The 17,112-nt window shown below is 37.7% G+C and overlaps 1 protein-coding gene across 2 annotated transcripts in view; it reads left to right on the forward strand.

Moving 5' to 3' along the window:
• The first annotated feature begins 3,435 nt into the window (after positions 1–3,435).
• The window catches only part of ASAP2 (ArfGAP with SH3 domain, ankyrin repeat and PH domain 2), a 66,876-nt gene continuing 53,199 nt past the window's right edge, over positions 3,436–17,112 (forward strand). For both annotated transcript variants that reach the window (XM_014956882.1, XM_014956883.1), the window contains exons 1-3: positions 3,436–3,504; positions 7,459–7,604; positions 16,385–16,459. In XM_014956882.1, the coding sequence (XP_014812368.1) occupies positions 3,465–3,504; positions 7,459–7,604; positions 16,385–16,459 (261 nt within the window). In that variant the 5' untranslated portion in view covers positions 3,436–3,464. The remainder of the gene's footprint in view (positions 3,505–7,458; positions 7,605–16,384; positions 16,460–17,112) is intronic.

Raw genomic sequence — 17,112 nt, forward strand, 5'->3', positions numbered from 1 at the left:
CCTGGTTTTCCCATTGTCTTTCCTGTTGGGCTGTGTTGTGTCAAGGGGCTGCCTCTAGCCAGAGTCGGAAAGTTTACCCAGCTGAAAAATAGCATCCCCACCCCACATCATTTTAAACACAGATCGCTTCTCTCCGGTGGTTTACGACATGTACCCACAAGGCCTTGCACAGCCCAAGCTGAGGAGGCAGGCAGGGGAAGAAGCCCCACCTGACAGTCCTGGACGTTTTCACCACCTTAGGGCTTTAGGTTTTGCTACTGTTGCCCTCAGTAGTGCCTGTGCTTGCTTTTGTGTTTTTTTCCTGTCACCCTTGTTTGAGTTTTAGTGTGGACTGGCTGGCTGAGATAGCCAAATGCTTGAATTGTCATCACTGCTGTGTTGGGGTAGCAGCTGTTGTTTTTATTGGGCCCTGGCTACGCTGTGTTTTACTGGTTTGCTCTTCCACTGCCTAATCCCAGTAAAAGCAGGAGTTGCTTGAGAGAAGGTGCACACCAAAATGATGACTTTGGTTGAGGAAGACGACTTGAAGTGTTTCCCTTACTGAGAGTCTGTGGTTTCTGACTGAGGCAGTCACGGACCAGAAGATTCTTCTGAATCCAGGTCTATCTGGATCCCTGACCACAGTAGTGCAAGTGGTTCATAATTCCTCCAATGCATTTATCCTTCCAACACTTCTCTTTTTTAAGAAGTACTGCCTTCTTTTCTTTCTTCCCCCCCTCCCCCAATCTGAAGTGCAGAGATTAAATAATTTATCAACTGCACACACGGATCTGAGACTTAGCTGGGAACTGAATCTATAACTTTTAAGTCTCTGGCCATCAGTCTTTGCTTTGGACTGTTGTTCATAATGCTTGTAGTTGGAGACATTCCTTTCACTTTGTCTCCAAGAGGGTAATTGCCCTTTGATGCAATTGTCGATGAAATTATCATTCCTCTGTAGTCAGCTGATCTGAGCTTATTTTATGAAGTTATTTTTAGAAATCACTGAATACACAGTGAGGGAGTTTACCTGGTGTACTCCCATCCTGACAGGTGACTAATCTAACCTTTGAGATCGCGCTGTGCACAGGTTTGTCAGAGTGGATGTAATTCAAATTGCTGGAAAGGGTGAAGAGAGCAGTGTGAGACTCTAGGGGCTTTCTTCGACCTTTTTTTTTCCCCTTTTTTGGTACTTCAGAATTCCAGGTGAAAAGACCTCTGCACTTCTCCTACTAATATGTTTCATATGTGAACTATAAAGATGCTGGAGGTAAAAGTTCCAATGGATATAGCAGTACCATGACACTATAATGTTAAGGCAACATCTAAATCTGTTGGTTTCCATGGAATGCTGCAAAGATTTTGCCCAGCTATTTGTGGTCTGAAGGGATTCAGTTTAAGACTACTCCCGTAAATATGAGGGATAATATTTCTTTTTGCATTCAGTATGTTAAAAGAATGGGATAGGATCCCAGGAACTGACTTTTCCACATCATTTCTCTTACACAAATTATTAACAATAAAACAATGGTAGGTCAGATGTGTAGCTGCTGCAATTCACTGAAAACTTTTGAATGGAAACTGGAATGAATTTGGTCCTTTTTGTTTGCTTTTTTAGCATGTATCATGCTACACAGCTCTTGGCATAATATAATTTGTAGTGGTTGGTATTGTTCTTCAGTGGAGTTTAAGACATCCCCATCTCTGGAATTCATACTTATTTTCTTGATGGTTCACAAAGGTTTTTTCCCCTTTCCTTTCCTTTCCTTTCCTTCCCTTTCCTTTCCTTTCCTTCCCTTTCCTTTCCTTTCCTTCCCTTTCCTTTCCTTTCCTTCCCTTTCCTTTCCTTTCCTTCCCTTTCCTTTCCTTTCCTTCCCTTTCCTTTCCTTTCCTTCCCTTTCCTTTCCTTTCCTTCCCTTTCCTTTCCTTTCCTTCCCTTTCCTTTCCTTTCCTTCCCTTTCCTTTCCTTTCCTTCCCTTTCCTTTCCTTTCCTTCCCTTTCCTTTCCTTTCCTTCCCTTTCCTTTCCTTTCCTTCCCTTTCCTTTCCTTTCCTTCCCTTTCCTTTCCTTTCCTTCCCTTTCCTTTCCTTTCCTTCCCTTTCCTTTCCTTTCCTTCCCTTTCCTTTCCTTTCCTTCCCTTTCCTTTCCTTTCCTTCCCTTTCCTTTCCTTTCCTTCCCTTTCCTTTCCTTTCCTTCCCTTTCCTTTCCTTTCCTTCCCTTTCCTTTCCTTTCCTTCCCTTTCCTTTCCTTTCCTTCCCTTTCCTTTCCTTTCCTTCCCTTTCCTTTCCTTTCCTTCCCTTTCCTTTCCTTTCCTTCCCTTTCCTTTCCTTTCCTTCCCTTTCCTTTCCTTTCCTTCCCTTTCCTTTCCTTTCCTTCCCTTTCCTTTCCTTTCCTTCCCTTTCCTTTCCTTTCCTTCCCTTTCCTTTCCTTTCCTTCCCTTTCCTTTCCTTTCCTTCCCTTTCCTTTCCTTTCCTTCCCTTTCCTTTCCTTTCCTTCCCTTTCCTTTCCTTTCCTTCCCTTTCCTTTCCTTTCCTTCCCTTTCCTTTCCTTTCCTTCCCTTTCCTTTCCTTTCCTTCCCTTTCCTTTCCTTTCCTTCCCTTTCCTTTCCTTTCCTTCCCTTTCCTTTCCTTTCCTTCCCTTTCCTTTCCTTTCCTTCCCTTTCCTTTCCTTTCCTTCCCTTTCCTTTCCTTTCCTTCCCTTTCCTTTCCTTTCCTTTCCTGTTTTTGTTTTTGTTTTTGTTTTTTGTTTTTTTTTTAATGCTTAGTAGAACCATAATTCTGCTTCTCTGTTCCAGAACAATTGTACAGTTTTGGGTCTGCCCATATTTCATTTCAGTAAGAAAATGCTTGCCTGCTTCCAATTCTCTCTTTGAAACAAATTGGTTATAAGAGCTTGAGTATTTTGGACAGGATTTAAACTTGAATTTTATGTTGAGTTGGTGAAAGCTTTGCCTAGTGATAAAATGTGTGAAACACAGTTGAGAGATATGCAATTTATTTTGTTCAGCATAGCAGTGAGGAAGTTCATATGATTGGGAGTGCAATTAATTAACTAAATTATGCAGAAAAAAAGAAATTAAATTCCATTTTTAATATTCTGCCTGGGGAAGTGATATTGCTTGTTTCTTCAGCAGTGTCAGAACATACAATGGGATGAAACTGTTTTAAGCTTCTTTAATAATTTAACATAGGAAGAAGATACCGTGTAAATTCATTTTAGATGCTGCTGGGTGTATGTGATGTTGGTCACGAGCAAAAGAGAGATGTGTTTTTGTGGACGAGAGTACAGAGCAGGTTGTATGGATGGATATGAGAGCAACTGGCAAGTAATTTATTAATTACAGAAATTAGGTTAACTAACATAACAGTGTTATAATTACAGAAGGTTTCCAGGGCACAGGTTTACCAGAGGACTATCCAGCATTTCATATTTAATTTTTCTCTTCTTTTTTAGGCTCTGGATGTTGACCGAACTGTTCTGTATAAAATGAAGAAATCTGTCAAAGCCATAAACTTATCTGGTTTGGGTAAGTACATAATAATTCCTGGTAGTTTATATTGGTGAAATTGGAGGATTTAAACAGTCAGTTGTCTCACTGAATTGGAAAGTTATATGGGTAACTCTAAGAAGAGAAAAATGTGCATTTAAAAATAGGAGTCTTGAACTAGCTGCTTGATCATGAACTCAGTAAGGATGAAAGTTGTTGAGGCAGCTGAACCTATCTAGCTGGCACACTGCTACCAAGGGGGAAGCCGTGCTCTCCTCTTGCCACCTCCTCTGGGCTGCCTGCTCCTTCTGCCACCCCTGATGTTTGGCAGATCCCAAAATGAGATTTTTAACACATGTAAAGTTGTATATGCAGTGAAATCAACTGAACCGGGATTAGATGAGCACCTGAAATGGTAAGGCATGTATGTATTATCAAGAGCTGAGGGCATGGGAGGGGTGAAATTACTGTCTTTGGCAGCAGTAAGAAGCTCCATTGGTTCTACTGCTTTGTAAAACCTCACCCTTCCTGGTGGCTTCCAGTTATGTGTGTTGAGAACTTCATGATGAGAGAGCTGATGAGCTGCAATTTTTTATTGTCATGATGCACAAAGTCAGATATTTCTCTTACAACGCTGATAAAAATACAAAGAACTATTGCTGTGTGCATTTTTATATGTGTGCCAATCTCACGGAGTTTTGTGTTTATCTTCTTTGAAAAAGTAACCGAAGCTTTTGTTTTTGTGGATCAGCAACATTTTGTGAATAAGAAACAGCACTTGTTTTTGTAGATAAGAAACAGCATTTTTTTTGGCTTTTGTTCTCACTTTGCAGTTCAGAGCAATTAGAACTAAAAAACCCCATATTACATGCAAAATAAATAGGCCTGGCAACCTTGGAGAGCCACCAATATCTGAAAACTTATGGGCACGATGGTGTTCAGATATATGGTTGTTACAAGGATTGCTGTTGTGGTATAATTCTTATCAGCTAATTGAAAGAAAGTTCTTTCTTGCCTAACGTAATGAAGTGGTTATCTTTGGATCTTGGAGAGTCCAGTTTAAGATTCATCGGGAGCTATGTCATCTGTTACATATTTATTTGGCGCCCTTTCTTCTGGGTTTTTGTTCGGGCATTTTCTTTTTTTTTTAATTTTTGAGTGCTTGACTATGCCTTATAATCAGTGTACTTGTTAGAGCTTTGTAACAAATCACTACATTTTTTGCATTAAATCAGTACCTTCCCTAGTTTTTTAAATTCGTGCTGCCCAATCTTGACAATAAAAGTTTGGAGGAATTTCTCTTCCACCAGCAGAAATATCACTAACCCAGCCACTTGGCCAGCTCTCGGGGTTTGTTTTGATAAAACAAAAACTATGGCCCTGCACTCATAAGAGCACAGTTACTGGATTTTTAGTATAGGTTCCCTGAGTATTGAGTATACATTGTTTTGCTTTCTTTTTTAATGTGTGAATTGAGAAACCATTTTTGAGGTTTTAAAGTGACTCCAATTTGTACATAATTTAGTTTCTTTCTTAAAAAAGCGCCTCTAAACCCTCGAACAAACCTGGCTCATTTCTTGTTTTGATAGATTCCAAACCTTTTGTTTGTTAGGAAACTTAATCCATCAGGAAGAAACTGTAGGGAGGGAGAGTATTTTGGAGGGTTCCATGAGCAAATACAATTTTGTGTTCTTCAGAAGCACTTGTGGAGTACCAGCTCAGCTAATAGCGTTGCTGCAATAACTGCTATCAGCATTCTGGGGAATGTCTCAGAACTGCTGTTGAGCTGCTGGTTTGTTGGCTTTGTTTAATCTGATACGTAGATCCAGAAGAACAGTCCCTAGGATGCTGGGGAATAGAAAACTCTTGGGGATGCTGTATGGAATAGAAAGCTCTTGTTTCCTAAGGTAAAACGTCAGCATGATTCAGCTGCTGATTGCACATCTAACTACACCAATTAATGGTAGGAACCTTTTCACCTTGTTTTCATGGTGTGGCAGCCTTCTCTTTTTTGCTGTATAAATTGTGCCCTGACCTCCACCCTCACCTGGGTTCAAATACACTAAGCTGGAAGCAGGAAATAGAAAGAGTGCAGAAAATAATATCGAAATAATTCAACTTACTTGGGTAGCCATGGGAACTAGAGGAGGTGTGACCTGTCATATCCCTGGCTTTTGCTGTCTGTGCCAGTTTGTTCCAAGCTTGTTCAGGTGTGTGTACGTCACACAATAGCGTTAGTTGAACATCCTTACTTTGTCCTACAGCTCAAGTAGGCAAATAGTTTAGTCAGTGTTCAGCCCCTGCTGTTGATGCTGAGGAAAAAGAAGTACAGTTCAGTGTTAGGACTTAGTTTTTAAATTGAATGGCTATATGTGAACTGTCTTTTACAGGCTGCAAATTCAAGTGCTGAATGCTGAAACTTGTAGAATTAATGCTGTTTATGTAGCTTCAATTCTGCATGTATATTATGACAGTCGTTAATTACTTTATATTATACCACTGCTCCACAGGTTTTTAGTTTCATATATTGGAAATTAAAGAAAATTTGTAGCTACTTGAGAAATAAAGTTTTTGAATAGCTGTCCAAATAGGAGCATGAACAGACAGGCTTGTTTTTAAGTTGGGGTGTGCTAGGTTTATTGAACAGGTTGTATAATTAATTCATAGAATTTGGAGAAAGGACATCACATCAAGAATCCTTTGGATATTAAATGTGTTGATGGATACAAATGGGCTTGAAATGAAACTGGATCATTGATTGTTTGAACAGATAAATCCTCTCTGAATAATCTTCAGGGTTTATGCTGGTCTTATGTTCAATGATCAAGAAAGGGTCTTTGTTCTTATTAATGCATAATTTGTTTTCTAGGATGTGGGGTTTTTTTGTGACTTCCTTTGAAGCATTAGAAATTGGCCACCGGTAGAATAAGAAATAGGTGACATAAACTTTTTGAGGTGCCAGCTTGGTGTGCTTTGTTCATGTGCTCAAGCTTGACGTGGTCACTAAGCTTGGGTTCAGAAAGACTGTTTTATTCCACAGATCAAATTGACAGGGACTTTTTATGCCTGTCTACACAAGCAAGTAATCTGGTGTCCTAGGAATTAATCACTAGGTCAGAATAATTAGGACTAAGACCCCTCATATTTCCTTTGTACTTAAATCAGGGGAACTTGCTGTAGGCCTAGATTTCATCTCATTCCCTGGGCTGAATAACCCCCCAACGCGTGCAGCTCAAAGCTTTCTGAAGGGCAGGAGCCTTAGGTGGTACTGGATGACTTGCATTGGTGCAGCCCATGCTGATTCAGAATCTACTGTCTCTATTAAACTCTGGACCACTTCTGGGGCAGGGCTTCTGGTTTCCTTGTCTCAGGAAGGAATCTAGTTGTCGTGAACCAAAACTGCTTTGAGAACTGAACTGGCCTGTGGTAAATTCAGGCTGCTAGGGTTTGCTTCAGGTCCCCACTGCTGCTCTGAATTGGAGAGCTAACAGAGATACGGGTTTTGTCCTCATCTGTGATGGAGTTTGTAGTCCCATTTCTTTCCTAAGATGACCTGAGAGTCTTATTTGATCTCTTGCCTTCTATTGTAGAGATCCAGGACTTTGCCAACACACTTAATCTCCTCTGTTTCTTTGTTCAGCACACAATTAAATGTAACAGCACTCAGTTAAAGACTCATTAGTGGAGTTGAGAATTGTTATGTGGTCTCTGGTACAGTACAGAAATATTGTGGGTCTTTTTAGAGTGGATAAGTGTCAGATGATTGTCTCAATGACATATTGTCCTTTGTATAGCATGTGGATAGATCCACAGAAACCAGAATTAGTAAGATACATCATACTTCTGGCATCAGCATTAAAGTATAAATAATATATGTGTATTGTATCAAGTAAACATTTTTAGCAAGAAATCTTCAGACTTTTTTTAAAATCAATTGTAATTTCAATAACCTTTATCTACTGATGACATTTTCATGTTTTTCTCTTTTTGAAGCTCACGTGGAAAATGAAGAACAGTATACACAAGCACTGGAGAAATTTGGAGGCAACTGTGTTTGCAGGGATGACCCAGATTTGGGAACAGCATTTTTAAAATTTTCTGTGTTTACAAAGGAATTAACTGCACTCTTCAAAAATTTGGTAAGAATTACTTAAGAAAAACATGTTGAAATTTTAAGGCTATTACAAAAGCTGTATTTCTGAATTATAAAAGCTCTTCATGTGGAAGACAATTTGTGTTTTAGCAACCACTGTCCTTAAAAAATTCTTGGCTTAGGAAAATGTCTCATGCCTGGCCTTTCCTCTTGCAAAACTCAAAAAACCCAAAATCAAAACAAAACCACATGACAAAACCCAAATAAACCCAACAAAAATCCCTCTTCCAACAATTCTCACAGCTGAAAGTGTTATAAAAAGTAGTTATAAAAGTAGTTCTCACAATAAAATTCTTACAACATGTATTATAAAATGTACATATCAGTTTGCTTTAAAATTGATAAACCAGCAAAACCCTAGTTGGTTTACTCTGTGTTTGTGTTGCTATTGCTTTACTTTTTCACACTTGCCATTTGTATTTGTAAAGGGAGATTTCAGCGTCCCTGGAAGAGAGAGCCTCTTGCTTCTCAGGGAAGAGTCAGGCAAACAAAGTCAAACATAATGCTCTAATGACAATGGTGTCCACTGGGGACCAATCCTGCAACTGAAGCCAGTAAGGCTTAAAAGCACTCTTCAGTGAGCCAAGTGGGATGGAGCCAAATGGAAGAATGGGAGTTTTAATTATGAATGGAGAATTTTCAGCCTCAATTTCACATTAATCAGAGGGCACAAAAAGAGCCAATTCTGACTGTTCCTACCAGCTAGAGTTTTCCCATGTCTGAGTAAGTCCCAAATTTACTTGAAACCACAGAACTTTGAAACCAGGGGCTAGGAAGGGGAGATGACCCAGATTCCTACAAACATTTAAAAGTCTGTGCCTGCTGAAATCAATGGGATGGAGACACATCAAATGCTTTTGTGAGTCTAGACCAAATGTCTGTAGTTTGCAGCCAGCTGGTCATAATCAGTTCTTTGGGGAATGTTTCCAGCTGATGGGATTTAGGGCATTCTCATCCATTCCCTGATGGTGTCCTCTCTTTTTTGCCCAATTTTGATATTGATGAGAGAGAAACTAGCCCCAAATGTATTTATGAACAGTGAAATGTGTTTCATATTGGTGATAGTGATTTGAATATCTCTGGATGTACAAATATTATCTGAGATTATGTATCAGAAGGACATCCTTAGTGGGTGTGAGTCAGTCAGTCCTGCGTCTCCCATACAGAGGTAGACTGCTCATATGGAAGGGGAAATAGAATAGGTCTTCTAATTGATGCCTTCTGTTGACTGAAAAACCCTCCCTATCGTATATTAATTGCAATATGGTGACTTCATTAGGCAAATGGACCTGGCAAATGTGATGTTTAGGTGGATTTAAAAAGCAATCTACTAAAAGCTGCACCCCCTCCCCAGAAAAACCCTTAAATGTATTATATTTCAAGGAGACTTTTAAAAGCTAAAAAATGTTGCCATTTTAACAGAAATCTTAATTATTTTTTCTCTTAAAAACAACAACTAGTATCTTTGCAAAATATTTCTGACAAGAATAACTTTTCTTCCACAAACTGGAAAGGAAAACAAAACCAAAATGAAAGTCTATAGGAAGTGATGCATGTTTTTATTGGTTTTTTAGACACACGTTTTGTGTGTGTTCTCCAAGGAATATTTCTAATTTTTTTTTTTGCTCTCTACTGCCTTATGTATTTTTGCTTCAGTTTGTGTGTATGCAAAGAGAATATGTCATGAGACAGTAGCTAAATCTTTAGTTTTTCTTAGTTTGTGGTTTGATTTTTCTCTATTTTTGAAGCAAATAATTGTGCATAGATATTAATGTAATTTTGGGTAGGTTTTTTTTACATTGCAAAAGTGTAGGCACCTATTCTGTTCTTCAGTACTGTCTGGTGAAGGGCAGGTCTCTGTGTGGTTCTGCTCTTTTCTAATGTGTATCATATTGTTGAGGTTTGAAGCATTTTGTTTTCTCCTGCTTAGCAAAGGAAAGCTGAAGAAATAGGGGAACCTAATGCTCTTTGAATTTGGTGCTTAAGAAAATAGTTTCCTTCATAAAGAAATACATATGAAAAAAATGTAAACTTTATTATTGCTTGAAAATACTATATTTGTAAACAAGGATTCTAAAATTATAAAAGAATTATAAAACAGAATTATAGTTTTATGTAACTTTGCCCGTTAGAAGTTAATACCACTAGAATAGATTGTGGATAACCGGTCACTTTGAAAATCTGTTCTTAAGCTCACTGAGGGAGCTCTACTTTTCTAAGAGATTACAAGGGTATTGACTAGTGTAAAAGTTCTATAGAGTAGTTGGAAATAATTTGGGGTCCTATTTTTTTGTAGGCATAGCCATGTATAAAACAAGCCCCATGTATTCTCACAGGGTGGTGAAGTATCCAACTCTGAATGTTTTAAGCACGTTGGTAGTAAAAACATCCCCCTCCCTTGGTGTTTCCTTGTAGCACCCAACAAATTTTGATTGTAAATAGTTTCATCAAAAATGTGGCTATGGCCATACACCAAACCACCATTCTGAAAGATCCCTTTTTAAATAGATCTTTCTCTGGAGTTTCATAGGGCACTGAATTTCCACAGAAGGCATAGCTGGAATGAGTGGGGAATGTGCAAGGAAGTGAGAGGACGTGTTCGGACTGGAGCAGATGCCAAAGCTATTAACACTGGCAAAGCTTGAGGGCTACTGTCAAGTTTTGCTTTGTCATATATTTTGCTTTTGTTTCTAGAAGCTGATGTGTTCTGTCAGCTCTGGCCTGGGTGGCATTTAAAGCAGTAGCTCTAACATGCTTCTGTGAAAAGATTTTCCTTAAACTTGTCTTTAGTAAGCTAAAGGAAAGCTGTTAGAAAGTTCTTTTACATTAACAGGAATTTTAGGTTCTTGTTTTCTCTATTATTTTTAAAGTTTTCCCAAAAGACTTTGATGTTTTAGTGGACTTATCAAGGCATCAGTGTTTTAAAATATTTCATTAACATCTGAAGCTTTTTTTGTCTTGGAATCCAATTATTCAACTGTAAACTATTCAAGTTAAAGTTCAGGTCTTGAGTTTTTATATGTGTTCTGTTACGCTGCTTTTATGTGTGCACTTTTAAATAGTGCATAAAACTCAAAAAACCCTTTGAAGAACATTGGTTTTTCACATTTGAAGTGATTTATAAAATGCTTCTTCTAAGAAAAGAAATAAAATGACATTTACTGCATATCATGTCCTTGTAGCTACTCATTTTAGTTCTATCTAACACATTGTTTGCAGTTTGGATCAGTTTATGATATACTGTACCTTTTTTTTCCCCTCTTTCTATAACTCAAATACCAAGCTACAAATTTTTCCTCAACTTTTTTCTGGATTAGAAATGTTTCTAAGACAACTGAGCAATCAATATGTCTTCTTTGGTAGTGAACTATCAGAAAATACTAGAGGCTTTTCCAGAGGTAACCCCGTGCCTTTTGTGGCACGTACAGCATTGCTTCTTGATGGTAACCTTGGTGCTAATTCCCGATGGGATGGTAACACTCACAGTTCCCAGGCAGGTTAGGTCTGTATGGTGCTTGCTTATGGAGTTAATTACTCTGTCTTCCTAATAAATTTAGTACCAAGTGGTAAAGGTGTGAGTCTTAATATGAAAAATGTCCGCATAAGGAAAGGCTCATTGCAATGTGTTTGCACTTTAAATAGGTTTTTTTCCTTTCAATCCTATTAGATTGCTTCACCAAGAAGAAATAAAATCTGTAGTTGCCTGTCATCCTTGTCAGCACTCCTTGGAAAGGGATTTGATCTGTGAGGATGAAGTAGCTATATAACAAATTCCATTTTCTGTATCCGTTCTTCTTCTACATATTATTTTCCTTTCTTTTTCATTTATTTAAATTTAAAGCTAATGAAACATGATGGATTGAGAGAACTGGAATCTGATATTTCCACTCTGTGGAAGGTAGCTGGGAGAAAAATTCTATGTGAGAAGTTTTTCTATTAATAATCCTTGGATTTTTAGCCAGGAAAAATGGAAGAACAACCATAATATTTTTTCTAACCATATGCTCCTGTTTTACTTCAGTTTTTAAATGTAAGAAAAAAAGAGATTTGCTTAAATGTAAAAGACAACAAAACTGAAGGAAATATCTTTTCTGTATTAGATAATGAACTTAAGAAATTAATGCCCAGAATTTTCTTTCTGGGATAATAGGTAAGACTAGTGTTGTAAAAATATGTTTAGTGCCTGAACCTTCACAGGCATATTTAGTTCAGAAGGACTCATCTTAATTAAGTGTATAAAAAAAGCTACTGATATACATATTTGAGGTTGGAGTATTATATGTGAAGCTTAATGATTTAAGCTGTATTGTTTCTGTTTTTCACTGCTACACCCAAGGAAAGACTGGCTTAATGGCGAGAGGATAAACATAAGAGTACTGTTTGATTTGCACTTGTAAAGATATAATAATTCCTCCTTAGTGGCATGGGTTCAGCTCCACCTGGAATCTTATCTTTATTTCTTTGCCAAAAAGATATTGATCGAACTGGAAGAAATTGAGCAGACCATAACAAAAAAATGACCAGAGCTTGAATAGGTTGATTTATGAAGAAAGCTTAGAAGAATTGGAAATGTATGGTTTGCCTCACAGATAACTGTGATTATGGAAGACAAAAATAATAGATTGCATTTAAATGGGTTCTCACTGTGAAAATATTAGTTGAAGTGTCCCAGTGAAAGCTGTGGAAACCTACCACTTCGGTGTTTGAACCTAGGTTAGAAAATGTGCAGTTGGGAATTCTCCGTTGGCAAGGAAGATGGGCTGGAATAACCTCAAGTCTCTTTCTTCCTTTGCTTTTGAAATTCTTCACCTTAGGCTTTTAAGAATACCTTTAAAAACGTATTTCCTGTCATTCTGCGTTTGCACTTCCTAATAGAGAAGGTGCCGGCCTGTAGTTAGTGTATCAGTGGTGGTACAGGGGCTGTTCCCAAGTAGGGGTAACACTTGATATCTTGTGTGAAGGCAATTTTCCTGGCAGCTGAGCCTGTAGCTCCACATGGGCACTTAGTGGTGTTCAGCTCCTGCTTCACTGGAGTCACTTTTCCTGTGGCACACACGGGTGGTGGGCCATGTCCCACCTCAGCCACCAGCCTGGTGGGATGCGGTTTGTGCTACGGGATGCACCACCTTGCTGCAGGTGGAGCAGGGGGTGAGGACAGCGGAAAGGCAGTGTTGTGTCCTTCTGTGTGGGAAGAAGGCATGGACAAAGATGAAAGTTTGTGCTACAAGTCTGTACGTTACATGATTTTCTGAAGTCTTGGGGTTGGATGCTAAAAGCTCAAAGTTCAGCCAAACAAACTGTGTCTCATCTACAGCGGATGTTCTGATTTCCATTTGTTCCCTGCTGTTTTGATTGACATTGTCCTACTAAAGCTCACAGCACTGGGAAAACTTTTGGAAAAGTATTCGATCCGATAGTACTTGCCATAAAAAAAGAGAAAATAACTTAAACAACGATTTGTTCACAGGCAGTGCTTCTGGCACTTGGGGGTTGGGAAGCCCTCAGCCAACTACATCTACAATTTAGTAATAGCAATAAGAGTCATATCGTACGCTGTTCAAATGCCTGAATTTTAGTTTAAATTAAAAATGTTTTAAGGTCCACTCTGTTTATCTGCATGTTAAGAAAAGTTTTAAACTTTTTTTCCCTTGGATTTAGAAAACAGCAAAGCCTACTGATGTATTGTAGGTACCACTATCTGAAGCTGTTCTAAAAAAGACTCATTAAAACAAACATGAGGGCTGGCAAGTGAAGAACTTCAGTGTTTAGCCATAGGCTCTTCAAGGAAAATCTTTCCCCTTTGCAAATGTTGGCTGGTGTGTTGCCTCTACCGCTGCTTCTGGCAGCTACGTGTTTATTTATTTTTACATTCTCCCTCCTGCCATTTCTTCTTCTTCTCCTCTGAGCCTTCTCCAACTTAGGAAGTTTTAATTTATTACCCTGTCTCTGTCATCTTATCTTGTTGGATGCTGTCAGAGGAAAACTGCGAGTCTGCCAAAGCAGCAGTGTTGGAAGTGGAAACCAGGTCAACTATAGTTTTTTTCTTTTTTTCTTTTTTAAAAAAAAAAAACAAACACATGAAACTTGCTAATATTCCTCTGACATAAGATGACTTTCATTTCTGTGAAGCTTTTCTGCACCTTTGTGCACATCTTTTTTTAAAGAATATTTTAAAACATAAAATAGTCAAAATGTAGAGGCTGTTATATACATTTTAGCTCCCTGTATACACACAAAGTAGGAGCTGCGGCATATTAATGCCTTGCTGCATGCCAAAAATGGGTCTATATTTTTAGATAGTTCAACTCAAGCTTCTCAAGAAAGAGGGGAAAAACATGTAAGATCTTTCTTCTGTATCCTTCTTGCCGATTTATAAATATGAACAAGTATGATTCATCTAACTAGGTTAATAATGACAACTTCATGCATTATGTATGTTTCCATTTGTTGCAAGTAAACTAGGAGCACCGTGAATACAATAGACTGGTAGCAATGTACAGATGATAGCATATAGAAGCCATTAATTTGAATAGGCAGGGGTTCTCCAAACTTTTTAAAAGAATGTTGGGTTTTTTCTCCCATTCTTTTTTTAACGTCACTTCGGACTTTCAAGCCCCATGACTTGAAATTCTAGGAAACATCCAGAACTGCTTTGGAGGCTGACTGATGTTTATATGAGTATGTCTGGGTTAATATTTGAGCACCTGACATTCATTCTTTCAAGCTTAAAGAAAAACTAGTTGTCTTGAGTCTGCTGTTGAGAGATGCTTTACTCTTGCTTTGTGCTGAATTATCTGGATTAGAAGAATAATTAACTGGAGGCTATAAAAGTATTGATCTTTAGGTGTGACATCTGACTGTAACATACTAATGAAGTAGAATAATAAAGTAGAGAACTTTGCAAAGAATGAGATCTTAGATGAGACCTCTTCTGCTTCTCTACCTGGATAGCCATTCTAGATGTGCACGCCCAAAGATATGTGTGTTCTTTCTGTCTTTCTCCAGAAGTTTTTATTTTTTTACCTAAGTTTTGTGTGATTTAAACCATTTCACTTATCTCTTGTTTCTACAACATATAATTTTATTAACTTTGACCATGGTTATGTTGAAATGCAGAAGTTGCAGTACTGCTGAGATCTTAGGAGGTGGATAGTTTCCAGCGCTACCAGCTAAGCGTGTGTAAATGTTGCTCATTCAGTTTTTATAGGAATTATTTTAAAAGCAAATGTAGAGTTTAAATTTAACTTGTTGATTCTAAAGGACTGTGGTTGAGTCCTGCAGCTTTTGGGGAGGAGGAATAGTAGGGTGAAGAAGGGGAAATGTCACTTGTGGTAAGAGTTTAAAAGACCGGATTTTCTGTATTTCTTCAACCTTCCCATGCAGAGGCAATCTGATTAAGCTTGAAAGTTGATGTATGTTCACTTTCTCTGTGATTGCTGGCTAAAATTTCAAGCAAATAGATTAAGGCAGTAGAGGGAAGGGAGGGCTGGGGTTTGGGGGACTTTGTATGTTTTAATAGCAGCTGTTGAGTACTGGGGGTGGGACTTCTGAGTCTGTTCCAGAGAGACCACCAAGTAACTCTAGGGTGATAATATTTTGTATTTTTCCATTCTGAGGCATCCTGAGCATAACAGCTGGAAATACTTTTTTCTTAAAGTTCCTGTTAATGTCCTTTCCTCTCTGGATAGCTTGTGCTAAAAGGGATTTCGAAGTTCCTGAAGAAACAGAAACACTTGTTGCTACATGATGCAAAGTACTTTCTGTACTTTAAACATTTGAAATCCATCTCCATATATGCATTTCAGTGCTTATTGAAAAAAATCACATTTTAAATGAACAGCTAACAATAACATCAAAAAAGAAACTCATCCAAAGGCAACCTTCACAAAACTGCTGCAAAAGTTATTCTGATTTTTTTCCGTACTCTGGTTTTTGGTCTTTAGTGCAATCCACTTGACTTGTTACAGTTTAAACTGTGCGTAGACATCATGGCCCATACCTTGAATCATAGAGGATGAAGTCTTTCCTGGTGTATATTAGTTGCTCTCTTATTCCTACTCTTTCTTCAGCCTTTTTCCTCAACAAAATATTATTGCACAGATACTTATCTAGAACCATGATTTGGATACTGTTGTCTTAGTTTGAAATGTTTTTTTCTTCTTGAATTAATGGCATACTCAAGACCTCATAAAATCCTTATTTCAAAGTTTGTATGAGATAAACAAGGCAGATGTATTACTTTTAAAAAATACCGAGAAAATGCTTGAATAGTGGTTTTTTTACAGCACTTTTTGTCTTTATAACTTCTGTCAGAGTGAGATGCCATGTAATGTGACGGTAGCAGATAGATATTTTAAGTTCATCAGTATATTTTAAATTAATCTTGTTTATTTTTCATTCTCTTCAGATGTATGTCATAAAATGTAAGTGCTGAAAAATTGCACAATTGTTTTCATGTAATTTAAACAGTGAAATCAATGATGTAAAAATTAGTGGTCTTACTTTCTAGTCATTGTTGGATGAAATATTAATCATCAGCAGTAATTCTGCAGGTTTCCTGCTGGCTTGGGTTACAGTGTTTCCAGAGTAAGTTTCATTAACTCCCTTTGCCTCCATCTTTGATTACTGGCTGTACTGATAAACATCTTCATAAAGTAGGGTTAGGAAAATAATACCTTGTGCAACACTGTCTCAATTCACACATTTCAGAAAGTATGTTCTGCGTTAAAACATATTAAATATTTTGATGTAATTTTCTTATTACAGATTCAGAATATGAACAACATAATCACTTTTCCATTGGACAGTTTGCTGAAGGGAGATCTGAAAGGAGTAAAAGGGGTATGGTTTTCTTATTTATATATATAAAAATTATTGTTGGTACATAAATACATTTAGCTAGCGTATTAATCTTATTTGATGGAAGGCATGGGATACTAACGTAGTGTATTAGCTTAATAAACAAGAGATTTTTTTTGTGTGTGTGTGTGTGAATCGAATCATCCCTTCTGTTTGTGGTTTCATATGCTCTTGACTATGTATACAAAACAACATTTGAGAAGCCTTAAAGCAGCCCTGAGGGCAGCAGAGGAAGAGATGTAAGAATTCAGATATTTACTTAGCAAAGGAGGGGGGTAGTACTGTATTTTAAAGCATATTTATTTAGCATTCTAAACTTACCTGCATCTGTACAGACTATTAAGAAAGACACATTAGACTGCTTGAGCATTGGATTTTTCTTAACAAAGCTGGGATCTGTTTGTGCCCTGAGGATATTTCCTATTTGAAATAATAATAACTTAGGACTCAAATGATGATATGTTTATAATAAATTTCAAAGCCTATGGCCAACAAACTTATTTGGCTTACGCTTCGTTTACTACTGAACAAACAGGAAGTGACTGGCAGCTATTGTTCTAGGACATCGAAGGAAGAAGAAAAATGTACATAGACTAAAAATGGTCTCTGGAAATTACTGGAGGATAAAGAGATTA

The sequence above is a fragment of the Calidris pugnax genome, unplaced genomic scaffold (assembly GCF_001431845.1).
Source record: "Calidris pugnax isolate Ruff unplaced genomic scaffold, ASM143184v1 scaffold171, whole genome shotgun sequence".
NCBI classification, from domain to species: domain Eukaryota; kingdom Metazoa; phylum Chordata; class Aves; order Charadriiformes; family Scolopacidae; genus Calidris; species Calidris pugnax.